Consider the following 24,941-nt stretch of genomic DNA (forward strand, 5'->3'; position numbering starts at 1 on the left):
CAGCCCCGCACTGCAACAGCCCCGCACAGCAGCCCCGCACAGCAGCAGCCCCCGCACAGCAGCAGCCCCGCACAGCAGCCCCGCAAAGCGGCGGTGAGCGACCCAGCTGGGCAAGGTACAGTGAGGGCTTGGAATTAACGGTACTGCAGGTGTGTGTTGAGCAGAAACCAGTGTCCTCGCCTAGTAAATCCTGCAGGAAATAGTGAGGATCAGACCCTGGAGGGCGCTGGGGGAGACAGGCTGTGCAGAGCCGTGTGGAACATGGGGAGAAACAAACCAGAGCTTTACAAAGAGGGATTCTCTTAGTTGTCAGGTCACTTTTTAGGCCTGGACGGAACTGAATGTACCATTTTAAGGCTTTATCCCAAATGAGTTTATTTATTATTGATCCCAGAATAATTTGGGAGACTTGACTAAGTTCTGGAGATTTGTCATGGAGGTTCAATAGACCCACATCCTCTCATCTGAGCTAATTCTGCTGCTGCAGCTGAACTGCAGGAGCACCACAATCGCCTTGCTGCCTATTACATATTCCTGACCATCCTTCTTGGCAAATCCAATCAAGGAACCATAGTCTTAAATGAAGCACAGTTGCAAAATATTCTGCTGATCTAGTGGTGTAAGTCCTTTTCCTTTAGTCATAATTGATGTTACAAAAGGTTTTATGGCTTCTGGCATTAGTATTCCCAATTGGCTCAATCTGCAATTTATTTCATGCTGAAAAAATGGTAAGGATTTTCTACTGATCAGCAGCAACAGTAGAACATGTTTCAAGATTTATAAACATGGTATCTTTTTGGGTAAGTAAGGAGACTTTTGTCTTTGAATTAAAATGTGTCTAGACATTTTTTAGTATTTTTCAACTTGTTGTTGTTATAAAGGTAGCAAAATGATGATACTTTTGAGGTTGTAATTAAATTCTTTCAGTGACATAGTGTGTTATGCACAAGGCTTCAGTATGATGAATATATTTATTTCCAGGAATTCTCCAGTATTTTCCTTGCCATTTGTAAGACTCAGCATATAAATAATGCAGATCATGCTGTGTTGCTTTTCAGTTCAGCCTAGGAAATTATGCCATTAAAAATGCCACGGTTCTTTCATGTACACACAGACACAGCAGGTAAAGAGAATATTCATGTGATGAACAGTGACAGAAGCAGCATCAGCTAATACATAATCCTGCAGAACACACCTCAGATTATGAAATTGTTTGCAATTTCATCAATTATAGTGTGGAATGAGACCGTTGTTTAACTAAACATCATGGTAGTCAAAACCTGACCCATCAAAGCAGAGTCTGAATTTGTAACCCAGAGTTAGGACTTGGAGATACCAAATGAGGTGAAGTGAAAAAAGCTCTGGAGCCTCCCCAGCCACCCCAAACACACAGTCAATAAGTGTAAGAAGAACGAAATTTCATTTGAGCAGTTTTGGAAATAAAAGATCCCCATAAATTCCTCACAGGCTGGTTTTTGTTTGAGAGCATACATTGCTGTTTGAAATCTGCAATTCAGATGTTAAAATATCTTCTCTGCAAAAATAGTGGCAGCTCTTGCCATGTTCAGACAGCAAAAATCAGCCAGTGTATGAAAGCACAGCCGTGTCCCTCTGCTCAGTAGGTTAGGAGTGTTCTGTGTGTTTAAGAAGGAAAATTTGCCATCTACTATTCACAGGCATTACTTATGCATAGGCAGAGCTTTAGTACGTGTTACAAATGAAAATCAAGTACATGATGTGCCTGGAAGGAGTTCATCTAACTATTTCTGGGCTGATCACATTTGGAGCTAGAACTGGCTTGGTTATTTTTAGTTAAATAATGTTAAAATAGTAGTTGCATTTAAAAAGAATTTAAACAATTCTCCTGCAATTCATAGGCCTTTCTTGCCGGCTCTTATTTCAGACCTTAATGTCCCCACTCTCAGTGTCCCTGGAGAAGCAGCGGAATCCCTAATGCCATGGGGCTGCCCAACTAATTGCAGAGCAAGCAGCTGCAGCTCAGAGACAGACTTTAATATCCCACAAAGCAGCTTTGTGTGTCTTTGTGCCTTTCCTTCTTCCCTCCCAGCTGCCTGCACAGCTCTTGAACGGGTTTGGCCAACTTGGAGCCAGCCACTCCAGGTTGGAAGTGGACTGTGTCTGCTCTCTGGCAACCCAAGTTAGGTTTTCTCATCCCTGAAAGGTTGTACCCATGTGGAGTCCATGTGTTTGCCCGGTGGTTTCAGAAGAGATTAGTTTTAAGAGTTGGAGTTTGGTGTAACTGGTACAAAGGGACTTTGTACAGGATTGAATTCAGCTGAGCACGAGGCTTGTGTGAAAAGCTTTTGCTACATCTCTCAGAATAGTTCAAAAATCAAAAAATATAAAACAAATCTGACTGTCTGTGGAAAAAAAACCCTTAATCTGCTTTCTTGTCTTTATTTTTGTGATAAAAATCAGCAATTTCAGGCACTTATTCTTTGATATGCCTTTAGGAAGAAGTTTCAATAACTTTAGAGATGTCTATGTAGAACATAGCTACTGTACATCATTAGCATGAGTGACTATTCCTTCTTTCTAATACAAAAGCAATGGAAAACCATTAAAACTCATGGAATCATAAGGCAGAGGTATGTAATTTAATACGGTCATCTATTGGAAATGCACATTGTGCAAAAATAATCAGACATATCAGCAGGGAATCCTCAGCCATCTAACAAGTAAGTGGTTTTGCAATTGCCATCCGACCTGTAGAGAAGTGGGAACAATATCTTCATTAAGCTTACAAAACTGAATATTAATTGTTAGCAAAACCAGCCATTGAAGATGCAAGGGAAGTCTTGGTATGTCCCCAGGAGCTGTGTGCATGTACCTAATGGCAGGATTTAATTATTAAGGTAATCTCAAAAAAAAGATCTGTTGTTTGGCCACAATGCTCACTGGCCTGCTACAAAGGCAATCAGGTTTAGGATGTTGTTTAAAGACTTGTTGTATGTTGGGAGAGGGAATGTTGTGTCTGGAAATACGTCCTAAAAGACTTGATTTCACAGTGTCCAGCAAAGAGTCTTCAGTGGGGAGTGGGGATAAGTATTGTACTTAATGTGCTTTTTTAGATACTGACTTGCTCCATCGCTCCCCCATCCTTTCCAGCAAGCTATGAAACAACCTGTACTGGTGCAGAGCTTTGGCAAAGCACGTTTTCCAACCTGGCCAGACACTGCTTTAGTCTGGTCTAGTCTGTGCGGGATTCTCCAGTGCCTTCCAATAGCACCAAACCGAGAGACTAATAATATCTGCCAGGTGTAGTTTGCTCTCTTTTCTTATTATTCTCTCTTTGTAGAGTAAAAGATTAAGAACAATTGAGTGTCTAATTTTCATAGGACTTTACTGAAGAGGTTTTTTGTGGTTTTCAATGTTTGTAGTGCACTGTCTGCTCCCTGTTAGCCAAGGTGGACCAGAGCTGGGTGGTGGGAGCAGGAGGTGGCAATGCCCAGGGATTCCCAGAGCAGTTAATCTCACAGCCTTAGATCACACAGTAGTTATGTAGGTGAACTCCCTAATTTAAAGATTGTGGTTAATGTGCTGGTATGGCACCAGTGGATGTGATGCTGGACAGCAAAGGCTGAAGATTATATTTCTAAAGAGTGACTACAAAGATCCTATATATGTGTAGAAAATGGAAGGACAAATATAATCCTGCTTTGCACCTTCAGGTCATTTTGCAGATATTCCTGTAGATGAGCAGTGAACCCACTTTATTTTTTTGCCTTTGTTTTCCCCTTCTGCCCATTTGAACCAATAAGCTGATTCAGTCAGAAAGTAGTCTGCCTGTAACTAATCCTCTAGTACTTTCTTGACACTTATATTGCTGTTGAGCATTTCTGTCAGTACAATCATTCCCTGTGAGCTGCATGGAAAACACTGCTTGGGAAAAGAAAAAAAAAACAAAACAAAAAACAGACCACAAACCAGGTTTCATTCTTACCAATATTTGTGATAAAATGCAGATCTTTGCTCAACATTATTGCAATTTACTCAGGCATTTGATAATAGCAGCCCACTGGAGATTTCTAAGAAGCAAACTCAAGGAACCTATAATAAAACACAAGATGGTTTATGTGTTCTTTTATATCCAAGATCTCAGTCCTGAAAGTGTCAGACACACAGTGTGCTTTGGACAGAGTTAAAATTTCAGTACTAACTTAAGACCCTTCCACTCCTACTCTTGCTTAATCTTGCAATATCTGCCTTGATATTAGCAGGAGCTGTGGAAGATGTCATGGGTGTATTTAAACTAAACACTAAAACCAGAGGTTATGTCTTCTGTCCCCCACATCTAGGCATGGACAAGAACAGGGTGTTTTCTGGCACAGATGGCTCATTTAGTTATTCACTTTAATCTGCATCTGCTTCACACTCCACTGAAGTAAACAGGAAGCTTTTCCCATGACTTTGCTGGCCTTTAATTATTCAGCAGGTCGGGTCCCAGTTTATGAACTGTCTCTGTCCTTCTTGATCCAGTTCACCTTGAACTCAATGGGAGACCTTTCACTGAGTAGGAGGAAATTTGGATCAGACCCAGAGAAAAACACTAAGTGCTGAGACAATGAAGTACAAAGATTAAATCACTTTGCTCCACCATGTACTTATCCTCAGAGTTCATATTAAAAGGTAGGAAAATTGAAACACAAGTGTCCTTGGCTTTAGGGATAATATTGTCCTCTCTTTGCAACCAGACTCCCACAATACTCCTGTGGGCTGTGCACACACACATCTATCACACTGTACAGTAGATAAACTTGATCTTTTGTAGACATTTAAATGCAGTTAAAAATTCAAGAAGAAGTAACCAGATATGCACTCTTAGAGAAAAGCAGCTGCATGTCATAAATCAGCTCCATAAAAAAAAAAATTTGGCAATGATGTCATTTCACTGAAGGTTTTACCACACATCCTTTGCAGATTTTTTCCCCCCTTCTCTTGTCCTCAACTCTTGTATTATTATATCTTGGGCTTTTTTTTTTCTTTTTAAGATCTGCTTTTATTATCAACCCTCACGTATGTTTTTGTAATCTCCCCTTATCTTGCCAAGCACCCTCAACATAGGTAGGCATTTAAGTTTAAATTAGCCAAAACTAATGTCTAAGCCTTGTGCAGGGAAACACACCAGTTTCACCCTGAACACAAGCCTGGCTAGGTCACACTGCTGAGAAGCATTCCCCCTTGTACACCTGCACACACACAGACCTCACTCCAGATTTTGAGTGGATGTGTTTTTATGATCCACCAAGCATAAATATTTCTCTGCACCTCGAGCACAGGAGCTCACTAGGTGCATTGCACTTGGTGGGAGATGTTTGTATAAAACAGCAGTTACCCTGAGCAGCCAAGCCAGCAAGAGTCTTTCTTCCCTTGTAGTGTTCCAGAGCAATGACCCAACATCCCTCTGCTCTTTATTCTTCTGTATGGGATATTCTTCAGAGGTTTCAATAGGTCTTTTTTTCACTTAAGAATAGCAAGTTAGGCCAATACTGAGTTCTTTTCAAGTCTTGCATCTGCTGTCCTTGAAAGTGATGCTCTTCAAATCCTTCCCCTCTAGTTTTTCCTTAAAATGCTGTGTCTTTTACTAGGATTAAAGGAGGAGAAGGATAATGCTCTGTGGAGAGCCGAGATGATGCTTGCTTCCCTCACCCTGCTGCAGCCCCCCCAGCAGAGCCTCTGTGGAGGCCAAGAGGTTAAAATCCTCCTTCTCAGTGGAGATGCAGAAGAGAGGAGCGATGCTAATACAGCTTGATTTTCCTCTGGGTGTAGCACAAGACTCCCTGTGGGCTGCAGGGCATTAACCCACCCTTTATCCAGCCGACTGCAAGCTAAAAGGACCCTGATGTGTAATTTCCAACGTAATTTGTGACTCATGTGGCTCCCTTAATATAAAGCTTGGATTAGCAGTGGGGGTTTCCAGCTTGGAAGAGGAGAAGCTGAGAGAGAAAGTGAAGTTTTTATAGTTTTGTAAAGCAGCACAACTGATCTGTGAAATGGTTACAAATAAGGGCTCCCAGCCCAGTACACTATTACTCATGCAATAAATGAACAACCAAGACAGAGAAAGATACAGTTAGTTAATTCAGATTTAGCCAGGGAGTGAAACATTTGGGTTAATATTAAGACAGTTCATGGATTCTTGCATCTTGAAAAGTTAATGCATCCCCTGAGCAAGGCTGAGAAACCTGTTCCCAAGTATTTGAGGAGTTTAGGAGCTCCCTGGGGGATTTGTGCTTTTAAATCACCTTGGCAGCTGCCGGTCAGACATGAACTGCAGGAGAAATGCTCCAAATGGCCAAGGGATGATGTCAGCACATTCCCAAACATGTAACACTTTGCAGACTGGAATAATGCAGGTGGGACACGTGTTGATCAGCCCCTGCTTTTTGCAGCAGGATGGGGCTGGTGCCCAGGCACACCTGGGGAGTGGCCAGCAGCAAAGTGCTGCTCTGTGTTCCTTGTTCAGGCAAAATTCTGGTTGGGAAGAAAAGACATCAAAAAAATGTTTTTCCACCCTTCTCAGAGGTAGGATTTGCTGACAGAAGGAGTAGTAATAAGATCAGAACAAAAATAAAATCCCTAAATAAATAGAGAGGTTGCACAGTTTGCTTTAGAGCATTGAGATACCACGCCATACCCAAGCAGTTGCCATTTCTTTGGTAACCACAAAGTAGTTTGAATCAGGCAATTACATCTTTCCATTTCAGAGAGGCACATCACCCTTTTCCACCCATGAAAGGATGTGAAGGGCAGTGGTAATGCGGGCTCAGGGGTGCCTGCACTTTTTTGGGAAATCACGTCTCAGAGGAGGTAGAAACACTCAGCCCTGGGGAGCAATTATCTTGCAGGAACCGTGTACCTACCACTCTCAGAGGCATAATTATGGAAGATCCTCAGGATCTGGAGTTGAACCAAAGTTGAAAAGCTCAGTTTGCAGTTCTCCTAGGCAGCCCACCCTCTGCACCCCTCTGTGGGGCACTGCAGGGCACTGGTGTGTAGCGGCCCCACCTCAGCGGTCCACTGGCCCTCAGAAGATCTGGGGTTTGCAGAAGTAAATTGCACAAGGTGCTTCACTGTTCTCATCCCGTTTCTCATTTTGTACTGGGTGTGAGAACAGTATCCAGACATGGAGATCCATAGCTAGTAAAAGCAGCTTGCTGTGCAAATGAGATTTTAATGCTCTTTTTTTTACATACTGGTCTACACATACACATTTTGTAGGGTCTGTCCTGGTAATGATTTTTATGGGAATTGTTTATCTGCAAAGTCTGGGACACTTCACTCAGTGCAATTCAGTATCCAGTAGCTCTTGAATGGGAAACTGTAAATAAAAAGCCAAAAGTGAATTCTGCATGAGTAGGTGGGAAGGGAGAAGGGAGCATGTCATAAGTTGTCATGGTTATTCCTTTGGGGTCCTTGGGAAAGTGGAGCTCCCCTATATAAATCCAGATATATAGGTCACCCATGACACAAGCCAGTGACATTTAAAATAATTTTTCACTTTCATAGGTGAAGCCTGAGCATCCTTGTATTTATTCTTCCAAGTTCTGATAGCCTCAATGTACTATGAGAGTATGAGTACTATGTACTAATGACTAACAGAGAGGTGTGATTGTATTAAGTTTTATCCCCGTTATACAATCTTAAGACTGCAAACATTTTGTTTGAGACGGAGAGAGGAGAAATCCAACCTCTGAACTACAAAATGCAACACTGGGTCTGTATTGCTCACATATACTGCCTGTGGCCCCTCAGCCTGTTACTGAGCCTGGCACAGTTCAAACAGAGTTTCTGACACACAAGAGCTCATAAAAGTTGAGCTTTTCTAGATCTATTTGTATTTCCATATGTGGGGCAGGAGAAACTCTGAAAGCTAGGATTTGAAACTTATTTCTGGTTAGTCTGGCAATATAAGGAAGAAAAGTAATTATTCTTTTGTTTAGAGGAGCTGCAGTGCTTGCATGGTGCAGCTATTTGAGTACAGGAGTCCTGAGCCCACCTAGGACCTGCAGACCTCTAGTGTCAACCTGAAGAGTGACATCTGGTATTGGCCAAACTGACTTCTACTTTTGGCAGGATGACACGCATTTTTTCCCAAGGTAGTTGTTGTCGTGGATGTAAAAAGAAGAAGAAAAAACAACTGAAAGTCTGGAAGTGGATGGGGTTAGTGGCCAGAGCTGCTGCAGGGCTCTGGTGCTTATCACTGGCTTGTTCTTGCAAAGCGCTGAGCACAAAAGAGCTCCAAGGAAATATTAAGTCTATGCTTGACTGTCAAGGACACACATAGTTCACTGGCTATATGTGTGCCCAAAGTTAAACATGTGCTTAATGAGCCTAGAATGCTTTGCTTAGGGCAGAGCTGAATCCTTAATTGCTCCATGTTTTGCAGCTTTTGCTGAAAAATGGGGCTAATATTTTCCTGCTTCCTGGGAGATTCTGAGGATGAGCTTATGAGCATTCACCGTTCTCGTAATGATGGGAAGGAAACTCATAAATAAAAAAGGAAGAAGTTATGTATCAATACATCAGGTTCACAGTAATTACTTTTGCCGTTTTGAATTGGAACCTGTTGTGAACCCTGGAATTTCCATGGCACATAGACCACATACAGCAGAAAGAAAAAATCCAAAAAACTTAAAGAAATTTGATCTCTCCTATGCTTCTAATATGTATAATGTTATTGTTCTGTTAAATCCCTACCCTTAATGACCCCAGACATACTAAATAACATTCTCAGGGCTGAAGAAATGCTTCAGACTTCTAATTTTACACATATTTTTCCTCCCGTGTTCTCAGTGCTCTACAAATATTCTGTATCAGAAAACCTCTGTAGAAAATTCTGCAGTCTTTTTCTTGAAGAAAGACTGAAGGTACCTGGGCTCACACTGAGGTCTGTTTGCACTGCCTGTTTTTCAAAAATAGTTTTTGCAGCTGTATCATTTCTCATGTTTGCAATTTATGGCCAGCAGACAATGTACAACAGAGCCTTGAAAGGATAAATCAAGGGGAAAGATGACGGATATCATGGGCTTGGCATGGCAAAAATGCTCACACCACTTGTTTAAGAGTACAAAGGAATCCAAGGCATGCAGGGGCAGAAAATATTGATAGTCATATAGTTTCTTAACAGAGATACCTTGAAGAAAGGCACAAAATATAATTTTAGCACTTCATTAGTGATGTCTTCTGCTTATTTAATTCCAAGAGGCTTTTTTCTCCCTGCTGTGGCAACAGCATTGACCATATTAATGTTGGCCCTGGGAACACTTTTGCTGTGTGGTCAAGTTACTCTTAATCTTTCAATTGCTCTGTGTCAAGTTTCTATCTCAAAGATGAATAAAACCTTATTTCTGGGTTAAGAACTTTTTAATCTACAAAATAAATTCAGAGACGGGAGCTTCCCAGAGCTTGCCTTTTCTTCCTATTGTGACTCATTCATTTTTCTGTACAAGCCCTGCTTTTTCTGGGTGGTAGAAAAAAAATTCTAGCCAACAGGCTTAGCCACCATGACACCAACATTCATCTTTTCTCTGTCACACATCCCCTCTTCCCACTAGAGAGAGGGACAAGAAGATGTGTTTGCAGCAAGTCCCAGACATTTGCACACCTGCAATTTCTGGATGCATGTGCTGCCTCCTGCTCGATCAGCACACTGATATGGAATATATACCTCCTGCTGAGCTCCCTGTCCTCTGTACATCCAGGTATGAAGACCTGAGCTTCTAATACTGGGAATACACACTTCAATCCCTACTACGAATGAAAAGTAGCCGCACGTGTCATTGCTTCTAACAGAAGCAGCCCTGTACACAGTTTACAAAAGCAGCTGTGAAAAGCATCTTTATTTCACTTACCCCAGCACACAGTGGTGCTGCTTTGCAGTAAGAACTGAGCTTAAGCTCTAGCCCATTAATGCTGGAAAAACACGTATTTAAACTTGAATGCTTTCTAACACTGTGCCTGCCTCTTGAATTTGAGATGTCTGTGGGGTGCAAGGGAAATACAGGCAAATATTACAAAGAATTATCCTACTTGTCTGGTCCAGGACCACAGCAGGCAGTATTAAACATTGATGTATGTGTTGGATTATACATGAAGTGCACCTATGTACATCTGTTCAGAGTTTGGTAGCACTGGAGCTCATGTCTCTTGTTTTGTATGGCTGTTTTGTAAGAGCATTTCATGTCATCTTCTTTTCAATCATCTTCTAAACAATAAAACCACCACCACTTCTAATAATAATAACAATAATAATAACATAATAATAATAATAATAATAATAATAATAATAATAATAATAATAATAATAAATGCCCCAGTACAGGGAGCTGACCCCCTTTCTTTAGTCTCCTTCCCTGGGAGCAGAGAGGGGACCATTGGCTGTCGTGTTGAACCATGCGGGTGAGGAAGACATCCTGACAAATGTGCTTACACTAATATATTTTTTTCAATTTGCTTTTCCCATCATGACAGGCAGCTACTTACTAGGCAGAGCTGGAAGGAATGTTCTGAATCGCTGAAGGAAATTTTCCTAGTTGATCAAACTCTTTATGTGCTTTGTGCTGATCAAGGATTCTCTTCATGTCTTATGTATCTGAGAGTGCAAAAGAATGAATGAAAAAAAAAAAAGAGCTCTTCTCGGTGCTGGTAGACAGTGAAAGGATGATCAGTGAGATTTTGCCTTGACTTTACTGCCAGCACAATGTCAGTGAAGGCAACAGTATAGAGAAGGTACATTTTGAGATATTAATACCAAATCCAGATAACTAGCAGGAACAGAAAAGCCTCAAAGAAGAGGAAGATGTCTGGTTTTATTATTATTATAATATTTTAGTGGAGAGTAAAATGAATCTTTCATGTTCTTGGATCCTGTTAGCTACCCTGATTATTCATCCCTTCATATCCGATCAGCTTGTATAGTCAGGAGTAGTAACTCATTTTTGCTCAGGTGAAAATTTGCTTTATATATATATGCATATGTATATATTGCTACATCTCATGCATGGGATGGCAGGAACCTTTCACTGTCGCTGCTGTGAGGAAGGGACTGGTTTTGCACAACTGTTTCACAAACTCTGTGATCTATGTAGAGGAGTCAGAGGTTGTTTTGTTGCCTTCTAGAAACAGTGCTGATTTAAAGGGGAAAGCCTAAAGCAGGCTTTCAAGGCTTTGGGTTGATTTGGTTTCTGATTAATTAAAAATAAATTAATTGTGCTTAGTAAAGAAGGGGCCCCTGAGCTGAGGAATCTGCAGTCTAAAGGCATGAAGGCTTAATTCCCAGGTCTTGGCTTGTGGATGCTCTTTTCAGGAATGGGAGCCAGTTGTTCTGGCATGTCTATCACATGTATTCCTTCCTCAGAAAGGCACCCAGCTCAGCTGAAGCAAGTCTTACTATGATGGTTTTGCCTTGATCATGGAGTGAGAATAAAAAGCAAGACTGGCAATTGGCAGAAGAGTAAGGCCAGTGTGTAGGGACAAGGAGAGGGCTGTTGCCATGGGGTTGTGCAAGGAAATTTTGAAGATTGTGTTGTAGTCACGTCTGTCAAGAATGGCTTAGATGTGGCTGATCTTACCCTGAGGCCAGGGAATGGGCTAGGTGACCTCCTGAGTCTTTTTTAGTTCGACTCTACAACTGGGAATGGAAAGAAAATGCACCTTGATTTACTGTTCCCCTGTGGATTTTCCTTCTCTTTCTCCCCACGATCTTCCTGTGCCAGATAACAAGATATTTTTATATATAAAAGTTCTTTTGAAAGCTTATTGTCATTCTTTGCATCAAAAGTTTATGATTTATATTGAGCTAACTGGTCCTTGAGCATGTGCTGTTGTCAAGCTCTCTTCAGCAGCTCAGGAGAAGAGCACTTGGGGGCTGGCATTGCAGGAGCAGGAGCTGGGTATTTATCCTTTTGGCGGTTTGCTAATTATTCCTCTTGCTATCAAATCCCAGCGCCAATTTCTGTCTTTCTGCCACAGTAAATATTCTCTCGTTTTTCCTAGCTGCAGAACTGCTAGTTAAACAGGAGAAGACTGAATATCCTGCAGAGGCCCATATTGTCATTTGGATGATAGCAATGAAACAGGCCAAACATCCTTTCTGTACCACTTAAATGACATGTCTTTGCATTCCTGGATTGGCCGCTCATTTTCTGGACCGTATTCTGCTCTTGTAAACAAGTCATACCATTCCTGGGAGTGCTCTCAGAGCAGAAAGCTTTGATAAAGCCAAAGCCATCAGCTGCCAACACTCCATAAGGAGTCAGAAATAAGCACCAGGTATCTTTACTACTCTAGATGTAGATGCATTAGCAATATCGTTTATCTTCCTGAGGACTTACTAAGCCACTAAAATATATTAGAAAATTAAGTGGCATTTTTTTTCCACCTGTCCTAGCTGGTGCCAAACCACATAGAAAGCCCTCCTGGATGACATGACTCTGCATGCAAAATCTAAGTACCCTCCTAAGTATTGCAGCTGCCTCAGACACATTGATTTTTTTTTTTTTCCACGAGCTGCCTCCTTCACTTAGAATAATAAGCTTTAGATTATTTCAGGGCACTCTAGATCTCACTGCTGTACAATCCAATTTGACATAAGCATTGCAGGGGAGGGAGAAAATCTTGCAAGCAGACACTGGACTTTCAGTCTGAGTTTTCCACTAGTACAAAGATGAAGTTCATAGGAGAGGGCTGGGGAGATTTCCTGCCTGTCTGTGTTGGAAGAAAGGCTCTCCAGACCTGACAGAGCATATGTGCTTCGGTTACTTGACAGAGCAAATGGCTGCCTACAAAGCCCCACCGTGGTGCTTCCAAATGCAAGAAGTCCCCAAGTCCGTCTCAGGCCACAAAATAATTGAAACAGCAGCAAACTGCTGAGTGGCAGCCATTTAGTCTTTTATTAACTATACTTTATCATTTAGTTAACACTGTATAATAACTGTTGAGCCTGCAACTCTGTTCCTGGACCAGTATTTAAACACCTTCAATACTCCAGAGGAAGGGAGGAGAGCTGCTTTCCAAAGGAGACTAATAGCAACCTGTAGCTGTGGATAGACTGTGATAATCTCCAGTTAACTCTTCCAATTGCCAAATTACTCTCTTACCAATGTTAAGTCATGTTCCTGCAAAGAAGTCACCGAGCCTCACTGCCCCATTACATCTCTTAGTGACTTTGCTCCTGCTGACTTTCCCTGGCCTGAGAGGGTCAGGGTTTCCACCTGCAAGATGGCCTAACCCAAGCAAACCCACTCCCTGCTGTGGCAAAGCTGATTGTTGTGATCCATAATCATCCCTAATCCCTGTGGCTGATTCCCCTGATTACATGTCAGAACAGGAGTGCAACCTATTTAAAAGAGGCTGTTTTCAAATTGGCAGCACGTCCTTTGATTAGTTAACATATGCAGGTCTGACACAAAAAGTGGCTCTGAAATGTCTCTGGGCTGTGGCATAGGAAGACAGCATATATCTGTCAGGGTAACACTTGACTCTGATTGGGCTGTTTGCCCTATTTTCTCATTTTTTGGCTGCTCTACAGATAATAGGACCCCTCCAGAGCAGAGGAAGCCTGGCATCGAGGCAGGATTCTTTCGAGTAATACATGGCTCTGGTGGGTATTAATCCTAGTAATTTAGACAGGTGTATGCAAGTCAGCCTGGAAACTAAATACAGATTTCCAAATCAAAGGCTTAGTTTGTATAGCAGCATTTTCTGAAATGCAGAGCCTGCAGTCTCACTGCAGTGATGAGGTTCATATCAGGGAAAAAAAAACCAACACAAACAAGAAATTATTAATGTTGGGTTTTGAGGATCAAGTAATTGGTCAAAAAATATTTACAGAAACATTTGAGAAAAGCTTGAGGCTCTGTAATTATTTCAGCACAAAATCCCTATGTTGGTTTATCCAAATATTACTGAACACCAAAACAGGTCCCAGCCACAGCTAGGATGGAGCTGACACACCAGGTTCATTCCTAACTGTTAATTTATCAGAGTAGCTTGATTTCTTATATTTGTAAGCATGACTTGTGTTTTTAGGCACCACATCAGATCACAGTTACATCTCATCTGGTGTCAACACTTTACTTCCTGTTTTTTCTCAGATGTGTCGTGGTGGGGAAATTTTCATGGTCTTTACTCTCCCCTTATTTCTTATTCCTCCTCTACTAGTGTCACCATGCTGATTTGTCTTTTCCTCATGCTGTAATTGGTCTGGTGCCACTGTGTAATTTTTAACTGTGTGCACTATCAACAGTTTTCCATCTGTCTCTCCTCCAGAGCTTCCCAGCCTGCCATAATAAATATCTGCCAAATCCTTCTCCAAAGAGAGGATCACCAGATTCCAACTGTTTGCAAAATAAGAGCCACTGCCAAAAATCCTCTCCCACTGTCTGCAACCTGTGCAGAACATGTTCCTTACACTTTCTGAGATGTTTCTGCTAGTGCTGAGGAGCTCTGACCACTGCATGTATTTCACTGTCCCTCAGAGCCATGCCCTTCTGCAGAGGGTTCAGCATATCGATCCGTTTGCTCACGTGTCTCATTATGTGTGACATTTTATTAGAAAATAACCTCCAATAGCCATCAGGTAATAAAACCAAAATAACTTGAGGTTTGGGTTTTTTCCCCCCTTTAAAATGCAGTTCTGATTTTGAACATGCTGTGGGCTGGATCGGTTCCAGTGTTGTTTTATAAGATGTTTTACTTGACCTGGAAGGGACTCAGAGTTCATGCCCCTTTCCCAGCCTGTCACGCACAACCTGAGGGCCAGTTGCCACCATCTAAAGGCAGAGTAACTGGTAGGACTTGCTGACTGTACATCTGAGAGCAGAGTTTGATCTTCTACCCCTTTATACATCAGAATAGATCATTAGAAGAATTAGCACCAAGCCAGGCTTGATTAGATTGTGCATACCACAAAATAGCAATTTTCAAAATTTGGATAAAATAAAATAACATATAAACACATTTGGATAAAGTAAAAATAAAGGTTGTGGTCTAGGTGCCCTTTTAATGCTGTTAAAGCCGTTCTCATAACAGTCCTTTCATTCCATTGATTCAAAGCTGTGTTAGGCTCATGTGGCTTTTGAAGTTCAGTTGTACCTCAAGGGATGATCATTGCATGTGTTAGTGTTTGGCGATGAGGAATTACCAAGGAATCTCTTTAGGTGCTGCTGCAGACATCAAATGAACACTAAATGTAGGTTTGAATAAAGCTCTTGCCAGCTAAAGTCAGATCCAAGGAAAAAAGGTTCCTGTTCTATCTTTGGGATATTGGAATATGTTAGCAGAAAGGTTTTTCAAGGTTATTTCAGGAGAGGGTTTCTCATTCAGATCTGCTACATCTTCATTCTGAAGAGCTTTGCAAGGAAACATAAGGAGTCTAAAGCAGCTTGAGGGTTGGATCAATCACCCTTCCACTCTACATGCAGAATAACCCAGTATTTCCAAGAGAAGTGGACACCATACTTGTTTGTCATGGGCATCGACCATGAGGACTGTGGCTAGAGAGTGTTTTTCTATAGATAAGCAAAGGGAAGCACCTGAAGCACCAAAGAAATGTGGGAGTTTGTTTTGTGATATATAGTCAGGTTCAAAAAACACTGGTATTTTCATTGCCTAGATTGCCCTGTGGATTTGCTGTCCATTTTAGGACAATCAAGTTGATGATTTTCTAGGAGGCTGCACTACCACTTAATAATACATTATGACAGGAGAGAAATGTGTATGAACAAGTCTAAGCCTGCAGGACAGCTGTCCTTACTCCCGAATGAATAATATCCACAGCCATTGCCAGGGGTGGCAGGAAGCAAATAGAAAAGTGAAATTAGAGAGACCAGAGTATCCTGGCAGTGATGTCCTGACTGCCTGGTGTGCTGAGCAGGGCTCTGGGTCTAGCTGTGCTTGCAAGATTGAGATCTAGCCCTTATTCAACTCTGATTTTCTGGAGTGAGATTTTCTTGTAAAGGAGCAGCCATGATTTGTTTAAAGTCTTTGGGAGATAAAAAGCAGATGGCATTGATTAGCTAATTAGTAATATTTTCTGCAATTTATCAGATGTTCTGATACGTGTTAAGTTTGCAAAATCTTGGGGTGAATCTTTCTGTCTTTGTTTTGTTGAAGAAATCGACTAATTTAAAATCTGGAGGGGAGGGAAAGTTACATACAAATGTGTCATTTTCTGCCCAGCAGAAATATGTCAATCTTTTCCTTTGCATATTCATGGCTTATTTCTTCATTTTTGAGGGCAATGTGCACAACTTGGTTGCAGCTCTGCTAACTCTTGTCTTGATTGCATGGTGAGACGTGCCATAGGTCTCTGGCTCTCCCATATTTCTCTTTGTGGATTTGCTCCCTCCCCTTTTCTATTTATTATGGAGACAAAGCAAAATAGTATGTTTTTTACTTCATGCCCAGCTCACATTGAGCTTGTCTCCATGTGAACCCTTTTTCAGCCACAGCAGCTCCCTAGCAGAACTTCTGCCAAGCATTGGCCACCTCTGTGACTGACCACTGCTATGACAGTGGTCAGGGCTGTTTTGGCCAGAGCATCACTGGGGTGTTTGGGGCTCCTCTGACCTTGAGTTATATTGGACACAAGTCAATTATCTCGATGTTGTCTCTAGGATGATTGTTCATCATTTAGGGTGAGACAGAGTACCTTGCCAAGATATTAATATAAAGAAGAAAATCTGAGAAAGGATATCAGCCTTTCAGACCCTACCATTTGCGTGGCAAAATCTTGATATAGCCAAAAAACATGAGACTTACCTGGTTTCTCCAGCAATGTGGATACAGGAGAGCTTGGGAGCAGACACCAGTCCTGGTAATCAGGAGGGTGGGTGGATGCAGCTTCAGGTTCCCAACAAGCCCTGTAATTAGGACTTACTGCAAATTCTCTGGAGGTTTGAGCTCTGCATCAGCACCACCCCAAATCCTTTTAAGAGACAATGTCCTGGTGCAGAAGCTGTATTTTAATTGTCAGTGTGTGGCATGGTTGACACATGAGCTGTCAGCTGGCCACCTGTGATAGCAGGGAATGAGAAAGAACTTTGTTTTCCTCTTCTGGGGAACCATCTTCCCTTGCTGATGCTCTGCAGAACAACTTTGCAGTGCTTATCTACCGTTTCAGTCTTCAAAACAGGGCATGATGCAGATTCAGCTGGGGCCCAGGCATCATACTGGTCACTGGCTGAGTTGTGCTCCATTCAAACACCATCAGGACTGCAAATTGCCTGAAGTGAGACAGAGATTTTCTTCTCTAGTCTATAGAGCTTTCTGTTTTCCATGGAGTTTATTGTTGAAGCTTTAGCCTTTCTATTCCCATCAGAATGACACTTTTTATTGGTTCTTAAAGTGAAGAAACAACAAATTCTGCATCCTCTGTAGAGCACAGTCTTGTTAATGTTCTTTGAAACATGATATGTGTCGTGGCCGTCAAACTGCAGTGATCCCATTTCATCTGAAATAAGAAAAACATGTCAATTTTGGCTCTAAGTAACACAAAAAGGCGAGTCATGTTTTCGATAGGAGCAGCATGGCTGACAAAGACGAAAGCAAAATGTTATTGCTTTTGGAAATTTCATAATTACAGATAATGATAACTTAATTAAATGACATTGTCTTCACTGCTATCACTGATGAGATGTTTGAGACTGATAAAACAGATCTTGTTAAATAGAGCAAGTGTCTTTAGTGGAATAGCTTTGTGACAGCAGCCTGCAAGCACAAGTCCTGGATTCCTATTTTTGGTTACAGTAGTTTAAAAAAGAAGATAAAATGAAGGCTACATGGCAAATAATGCACCCATTTCTTTAAAGGCCTTCCATTAAGCAAGCAATACTGAACTCTTGAATAACATGCTGGTGACTGAACACTGCTCCTTAGAAATGCTTCATTCAAACACTTCCCTTGTTTTTCTTTGCAGACAAACCAGAGAACAAGAAACCCCGCCTGACTTTTTTTATTTCTCAGACTATGAAAGACATAATGCGGAAATAGCAGCATTTCATTTGGACAGGCAAGTAAAATGGATTTACATTAAAAGAAAAGTGGAAATATTGTGATAAGTTCCTGCACTTGGCCAGCCCTGTGACTGAGTTTCTTTCAAGAAAGGGGAAAATGGAACAAAGGTGGGAAAACACCATCAATAATGGAAATAGCAGGTGATGAAAGAGTAGATTAATAATTAGCAAATGCAACTTGCTGTGGGAATTAGAAAGCTGGCAAAAAGTAATTCTCAAAAAGAAATTCTATTGAAGAGAGGCTGAGAAATTAATTCCCCCTGTGATCCTGAGGTACATATGGAACTTAATTCCCTGGGAATATGTTGCATAAATGTGACAGGAATCTGTCTCCTCCGGTTGGCTTCAGGGCACACACATCCAAGCGAGATGTGGGGAATGGTGTGAGTGTTCAGAGAGGAATGATTAAGGTGGGGAAGGAGTTCTGGCTTCACAGCAAAAAGTTGGGGCTGTACCATATGAGGAATGCATTTGGGCCACAAGTTGTTGGGAAGGAGAGGGCAATGGTGGTCATCCCATGCTCCTGTTAGCTGAAAATGTCCCCCCAAGGCAGAGTTAGTGCAGGGTATGGTAGATGTCCCAAGGCTGGGAAGAGGCTGCAACCATTTCAGCCTGCAGATTAGGAGCAGGAATTAGTAGTTAGTGATGAATTATTAACAGTATGGCTAGAAACCAAATGCATCTTACAGATGGAGCTAGAACTGAAGCATCTTTCACACCCTGAACTGCCAAGAAATATCTTTTCAAAAGCTTGAAGATTTGAGAACACAAATTATTTGGGGCTGCATGCAGAACAGCTGCCTTCTGCCTCAATGACTAGAATAAGGGTGGCACAGGGTGGATTTGCTTTAGGAACCATCCTGGTCTGGTCTTTCAAGGATAAAACAATTATTAAGACTGTCAGGAAAAAAAATAAGAAAAAAAAATTAAAATTAGATAGTGTTTCCTCAAGTCACTTAAAAATTGCTGATCAAAGGCATATTATAACAAGCTTGAAGTAGCACAAGGTAAAAAATAAGTTTCTACTGTCTCTTATTTCTGGAATTCTATGTGTCTTCATTTTTTTTATGGAACAATATGTCCCCATACTCTTCTGTATTTTGCATCTGCTCCATACTGTGTAGGCAGGTCAGAACTGATTATATTCAGGACATATTTTGTAATATATTATACAAAGGATTATCCAGTTTAAAGTTGATGGGCTTTTCACTCCTTAAAGACCACAGATAAATGTGCCTTCAGAGTGTAATGAACCTTCCTAAAACCTATCACTATGGTTATATATTATTCCTATCCATAAACTCTCTTCTCTTTCTCCTCCAGGATCCTGGATTTCCGTCGTGTTCCACCAGTTGCAGGCAGACTGGTTAACATGACGAGAGAAATACGAGATGTGACTCGTGACAAGAAACTGTGGAGAACGTTTTTCATCTCACCAGGTAGTCTTGGAAATAAAACAAAAAAAACTGCTGAACACGTACTTAAGGGAACGATATGTAGATTGCTTAATTGCTCAGATGTTTCTAATAGAACTGTCTTCTAGACCTTTGAATAAAAATAAATGTGGAGACATAGCCTACAAAGAAGACTTTATTGTTTTGAATTGAGTGCCTTTTCCCCTTGACAAATTATCCACAGAGACAGGCTTTTATGTTCACAAAAGCAATGTATTCAGCAAATGTTTTATGTAGAGCAATTTCTAAAGCAATTTCTTCTGTTACTTTCACTTTACCCAAAACCTTATTACTTAGCCCATTAGTTATTTAGACTTTTTTTTTTTTTTTTTTTCCCCACTGCAATGTGGTCCATCACTTCTGTTGGTCAGATGCATTTATTTCTAGGTCTTGACTGGAGGACCAAAACCTTATTTTCTCAGTCATGTACTTCAGTTCTTACTACAACAGGAATTTGAGAAAAAAATCATGCAAATAGATGTGTAACATATCCTGCTTCCAGCTCAAATTCTCTGCTGGGCAGAGGCCAGAGCAGAAGTGACCTGAATTGTTCCCAGTCCTCATTCTTGCTTTGAGGGCTCACCCCAGGAACCAATACCACTCTCCATCACTTTTCACTTTTTCACAACATCTGGCAACTCCAGCCAAAGATGGAGCTCCACATGGTGGGAATTTTACAAACACATGGTAGAACCATGCCCTGCTCACCAGAATATACAACTGGAATAGGTGAAGATGGGCAAAGGGTGAGACAAGGCGGTAGCATCTCTTTTCAGCATCTGGGATGCTGAGGTGGATAAATTAAGGTTGTGAGTTAAGGCACAAAAATACCTACTGAAGTGTATTCCTAGAGAAAGGCTATATTAGGGAAATGTTCAATTGAAAGCATGTTGCTATGTTCCAGTGAGCTTAACTCATATTATTTCAGCTGCGTGCAAATGTGCTTTGCTGAACTTGGGCTGTGGCTTGTGTAACAGGCAATCTGGAGCAGAAACCTCTGGAGATCTCTCCCTAGCTCTCTGTGTGATTGGCCAGAAGCTGTTTATCCCAGATCCCTACAGTCAAGATCCAAAGACTTAATTACAGTTTCTCCTGATGTAACTGTAATTTCTCACTGGTAGCTGGAAACCAGAGCCCTGTCATTGCAGAGCTTTCTCTCTTAAAATATTTATCACACTTCTGTGATCACCAGTGAAGTAATTATCATGGCTGTTATTTTTAGCTTCATATTTGTGTTCAGCTCTGCATGACATAGTTGAGCAGACAGTAATTTCACCTCAAATACCTGACATAATTGCAAGAGGTTTCCTCTTACTCCACTTCCACCTGTGCAGTCGTGGTGAAAGTGGTGTCAGTACATGGTGACAATGTTCACCAAACTTGATGTGTAAACACTTCTGCTTGCTCCAGCCAGGCACTTGTGTCTCAGTAACGTTATCTCCTTCTTTGTTTACAATTTTTTTTGCCTGATTTTTTTTGTAGGCAAAAAAAATCTTGTGCTTGTTCATGCACACAAGGTGGTTTGGCCCATTTGAAAATGAAACCATTTTATTCCTATTTTAGCGAGTAAGACATAGATTACTTGTTTTTTGTTGCTTTTTAGTCTTCCCAAGTTATAGATCAAGGCTTAAGGGTGAACTTGAGTGATTTCTGAGAATTACAGAACTGTACTGAAGTACTGAGCAGCTTACAGCAGCCAGAGCACAGCAATGCACTTCAGGCTGTCAGTTTGGATGAAGATCTTTATCTTGTCATTATGAAATTCCAGACATCCAAGGGATGATCCAAGCATAATCCTTTATTCAAATTTATTTAGAGGCTTCAGATAAATTAAATTAAAATATTTGATTAACTACGTATCAGGCTTTTCTGGAGAATAAAATGCTTAAGCAATTAATTTTTCTTTCAGTCTTACATTTCCTAAATCAATATACTTTGCTTAAATCGTGTTGGTTACTTGTCAGAGTTCTTCCCAACAAGTCCCAAGTTTAATTAGTTGGATTCTTATTAACATATCCCCAACCTCTGTCTTGTATTTCGTAGTGACCCTAAGACGCAGGCGTTAATTAATGCTTAATGAAAAAGTAACAAAGGTCCTAAGTTAAGTATTTGGAAACAAATTCACACACCTAGCAGGCAGCTCAAGCAGCAGATTAAGGGCAGAAAAGGGAACCCACATGAAGCTGTGGTGGCCCCTGTGGGTCTCCCCTGGGGGTGGCAGTCCCATCTCCATCCCCAGCAGTGCTCAGTGACAGTGGGATTATGGGGGCACATTGTGTCTGCTGGCAACGTCTCGCTCTTTGTGCACTCCTATACATCTCTTAAAATTAAACAAGAGCAAAATATAATTGATTTTATGCAGAGTTCTTCTCCGGGGGCTGGGAGACCATTGTCTGCAGTGGAAACACTTTAGAAGGGAAATATGGACAATGCTCATCAAGACACCCTGTTTTTTTCTGCACTGCTGTGGGGATGTGTCAGAAGAAACCTCCCTACATTCCCACTTGTCCCATGAGGCATGGAATGGGGGTCTCTTACTGCCAGGAAGCTGCAGGCAGATGTAGCTTCAGAGCTCACTGAGGAGCAGCATGGCTTTTTCCCCAGGAAGGTGGGAATGGCTGAGAGCAGGCTGGTCAGCCCATGCTTTAGGCTGCATTCAGAGAGAAAGCAGATTGCAGAAAAGTGCACTTCCAGGCAGTTTGGACTCAACATGAGAAATGGAATTAGGTCAGTAATTATTTAAATTAATTTTGCATCCTTTGCAGTAGGGCAGACTGCAGTAGCCCTGCTACTTTTACAAATGAATGGTAATTTGCTTGGAAAAAAGAGACATATTAATGATGTCAGCCTTCATTTTGGAAGTAATTGAGGCAGCAGCTTAAAGAAATCAATGTTACACAGCTAGTAAGCATCGTGGTTTTGTTCATATTAACCAGTTCCAAGGGATTATGGATTATTTTTTTTTCCCCTCTAAGCAAACAGTAGCAATTCTGAATTAGCCATTATTCTGAGCAGGTAAAAGAAAGATCTTTTCATTCATTGATTCAGGATTCTTTCCAGTACTCCAATTGCACAGGATTCTATTAACAGTCCTCTATTAACAGTCATGCAAATCTCAATAAAAGAATTGCTCTGCCAAGCAATTTGCTTTAAGGTATCTCCACTTATTCCTTTTCTTCCTGAGAGGGATTATTGTTCAGCTGTTGGGACAATGCACAGAAAATGTGCAGATGAGCACACAGACACTCTGGTTCTTAATTGTTGTAATTAGGTGGAGTTTAGATCTCCAGACCATGATTTTTGCATGGATTTCATTATGAATTGTATCCATTTCTCCTCAGATAACGAAAATTAGACATTTGCAATGCTGCTTGGGATTGAGTCTCTTGCCTCTAGTGCTTTGGGGAAACAATTTGGATTTTAATGAAGAAGGAGTTTGCATGTTGCAGACTCACAGCATTTGAACATTTCAGCATGTATAAACATCCCTCCTGTTCTGCTTTGCCAGCACTGCTGCTGGTGCTGCTTCTGCCCACTCTGCAGGAGCACAAATTTCTGCCAGTTGCTTCTTTCACACGTGTACTTAGGAAGGGGGATCTGTACAGAAGCACCTGTGTCTTCTGAGAGAGGAACATACGGGCTGGGCAATTTTAATGAGAGGAGGACAACATTCCAATTAGAGCTAATCTCCCTTTTCCCTTGGATTTTTGCCTTCCAAAGGCCAAACTCTGCTCTTGGCATGGGATTGCTGGCGGAGCACTGGGCTCGTGCCTCTAGCTGGAATTTCACCCTCAGCCTGCTGTGCAGAATGTGGGTCACCTACTTAGGTTTCAAAGAGGCTTGCTACTGCACCTTGAAGTCTGAATTGAGAACTGTGCTTTTCTATCTTTGGTCCTTTTTTATTTTTCTTTCCTAAGGGTTTTAAGAAACCTTAAAAATTAATGTTTCCCCAGATAGTTCAGGTTGCTTCATTTCACTGCCTGTATAGAAGACCTAGGGTAGGCATAACAGGATGTCTATTCTGTATCAATCAAAGCAGTTAATTTCTTTAATATTTGCTTGAGGTACATTGTCCTTTCACCTCCACTACCCCTAGAAATAGGACAGGAGCTGTGGAGAGCAAGTATCCCAGTTCTGATCCCAGAAGAGAATGGCAGCTGGCAGAAAAAGCTTTGCCACTGAAAGTAACTTCTCCCTGAGAAACACACTTGTGTTTTTCTCCTACCATCACTTGGACAACTGGACTCCTGTTGTGAGTGATGGGGGCTCTGTGGGAAAGTCAATTGCTGGAGGAGAGCAGCAGGAGTGGGGGTGAAGGGCCTGGCATGGTGCAGCACACGTGCTGGCTGTGTCACTGCAGCAGTAAATGCCATCACTGCCAGAGCCTCCAAGCTTGCCTGAAGATTTATCTGGATACAAATGTGTGATTACTGTCAAATGATTAGTCCCAGTTGCTTTCGTTGACAATACAGAGTGGGGTTTCATTGTTCCCAAAGTTAAATTCAGAACCAAACTATTAAACACAGTATTTATCTTCCCACTGTGCAAAATGCTGTGTTTAATATAATTCCTTTTTTGAAAGGTCAGATTTACATAGTGAGCCACAGAGTCTGTGATAGCATGGGAGGGGCATTGCTGGGCCTTTTGCACTTTACTTAACAGCTACAGTGGCAGATAACAGAGTATCAGTGTCCCTCTGCCAGGTGGTGGTCAGGTCATAGAAACCCTGGAAGATAAACTGTCTGAGGCCATCAAGATAAATCTGCATAGGTTCCCTCCTTCCCCAGACAAGAAGGTGATGCTGACACAGCTGTGCTGAAGCACAAGCCCCATTGCAGCATCAGATGGCAGGAAACATAAACCCTGGCTGCAGCAAGGGGACAGCCCTGCATTCCCTCCCAGCTGCAGGCACCCGAGAACTAGGGATCTTTTTCCATCTCCTAACTCCCCTGAGCTGGCTGGCAGGAAGCAGCATCAGTACATGACTTCTTGTCAGTCACCCCTTGTGGCAGCCTGCAGCCCCTTTAAATATTTTCCTGCAATTAACTTTTTAGGGGTATAAATTGCAGATGTTTTTCCCCAGTTTTTATTGTTGAGAATATCCCAAAATTCCTAAAGGCCCAGTAGGATGCTCCTGCTTGCAGACTGTCTGCAGCTGGCAGGGCTGCCCTCAGGTGCTTGGACAACTCTTCACTTGTATCCTGAATTATTGAAGAAGCTCACAGGAAGGCATAAAACCTTTCCTGGTTTTGCCAGGATCATCAAAGGAGAAGTTCAGGCACCTGTGTTTGCTCTGCAAAAGCTATGCCAAGTCCTTGCTGCGACAGCATTTTTGAAAAGGAAACTCCTGAGAGCTTTTGCACTGCAGGGCAGCGTGCCCAGGGCTGGCATCAGGTTGGATTGGTCTAGATGTTGACTTTACACTTGATTTTAGACTAATAAAATGAGT

The 24,941-nt window shown here is 41.6% G+C and overlaps 1 protein-coding gene across 1 annotated transcript in view; it reads left to right on the forward strand.

Annotated features, from left to right (window-relative positions):
• The window catches only part of FAM20C (family with sequence similarity 20, member C), a 97,627-nt gene that overhangs the window by 67,604 nt on the left and 5,082 nt on the right, over nt 1-24,941 (forward strand). Inside the window, exons 4-5 of the mRNA XM_010003333.1 lie at nt 17,942-18,034; nt 19,362-19,477. Of these exons, the coding sequence (XP_010001635.1) occupies nt 17,942-18,034; nt 19,362-19,477 (209 nt within the window). The remainder of the gene's footprint in view (nt 1-17,941; nt 18,035-19,361; nt 19,478-24,941) is intronic.

Source organism: Chaetura pelagica, unplaced genomic scaffold (assembly GCF_000747805.2).
Source record: "Chaetura pelagica isolate M959 unplaced genomic scaffold, ChaPel_1.0 scaffold138, whole genome shotgun sequence".
Classification (NCBI taxonomy): Eukaryota; Metazoa; Chordata; class Aves; order Apodiformes; family Apodidae; genus Chaetura; species Chaetura pelagica.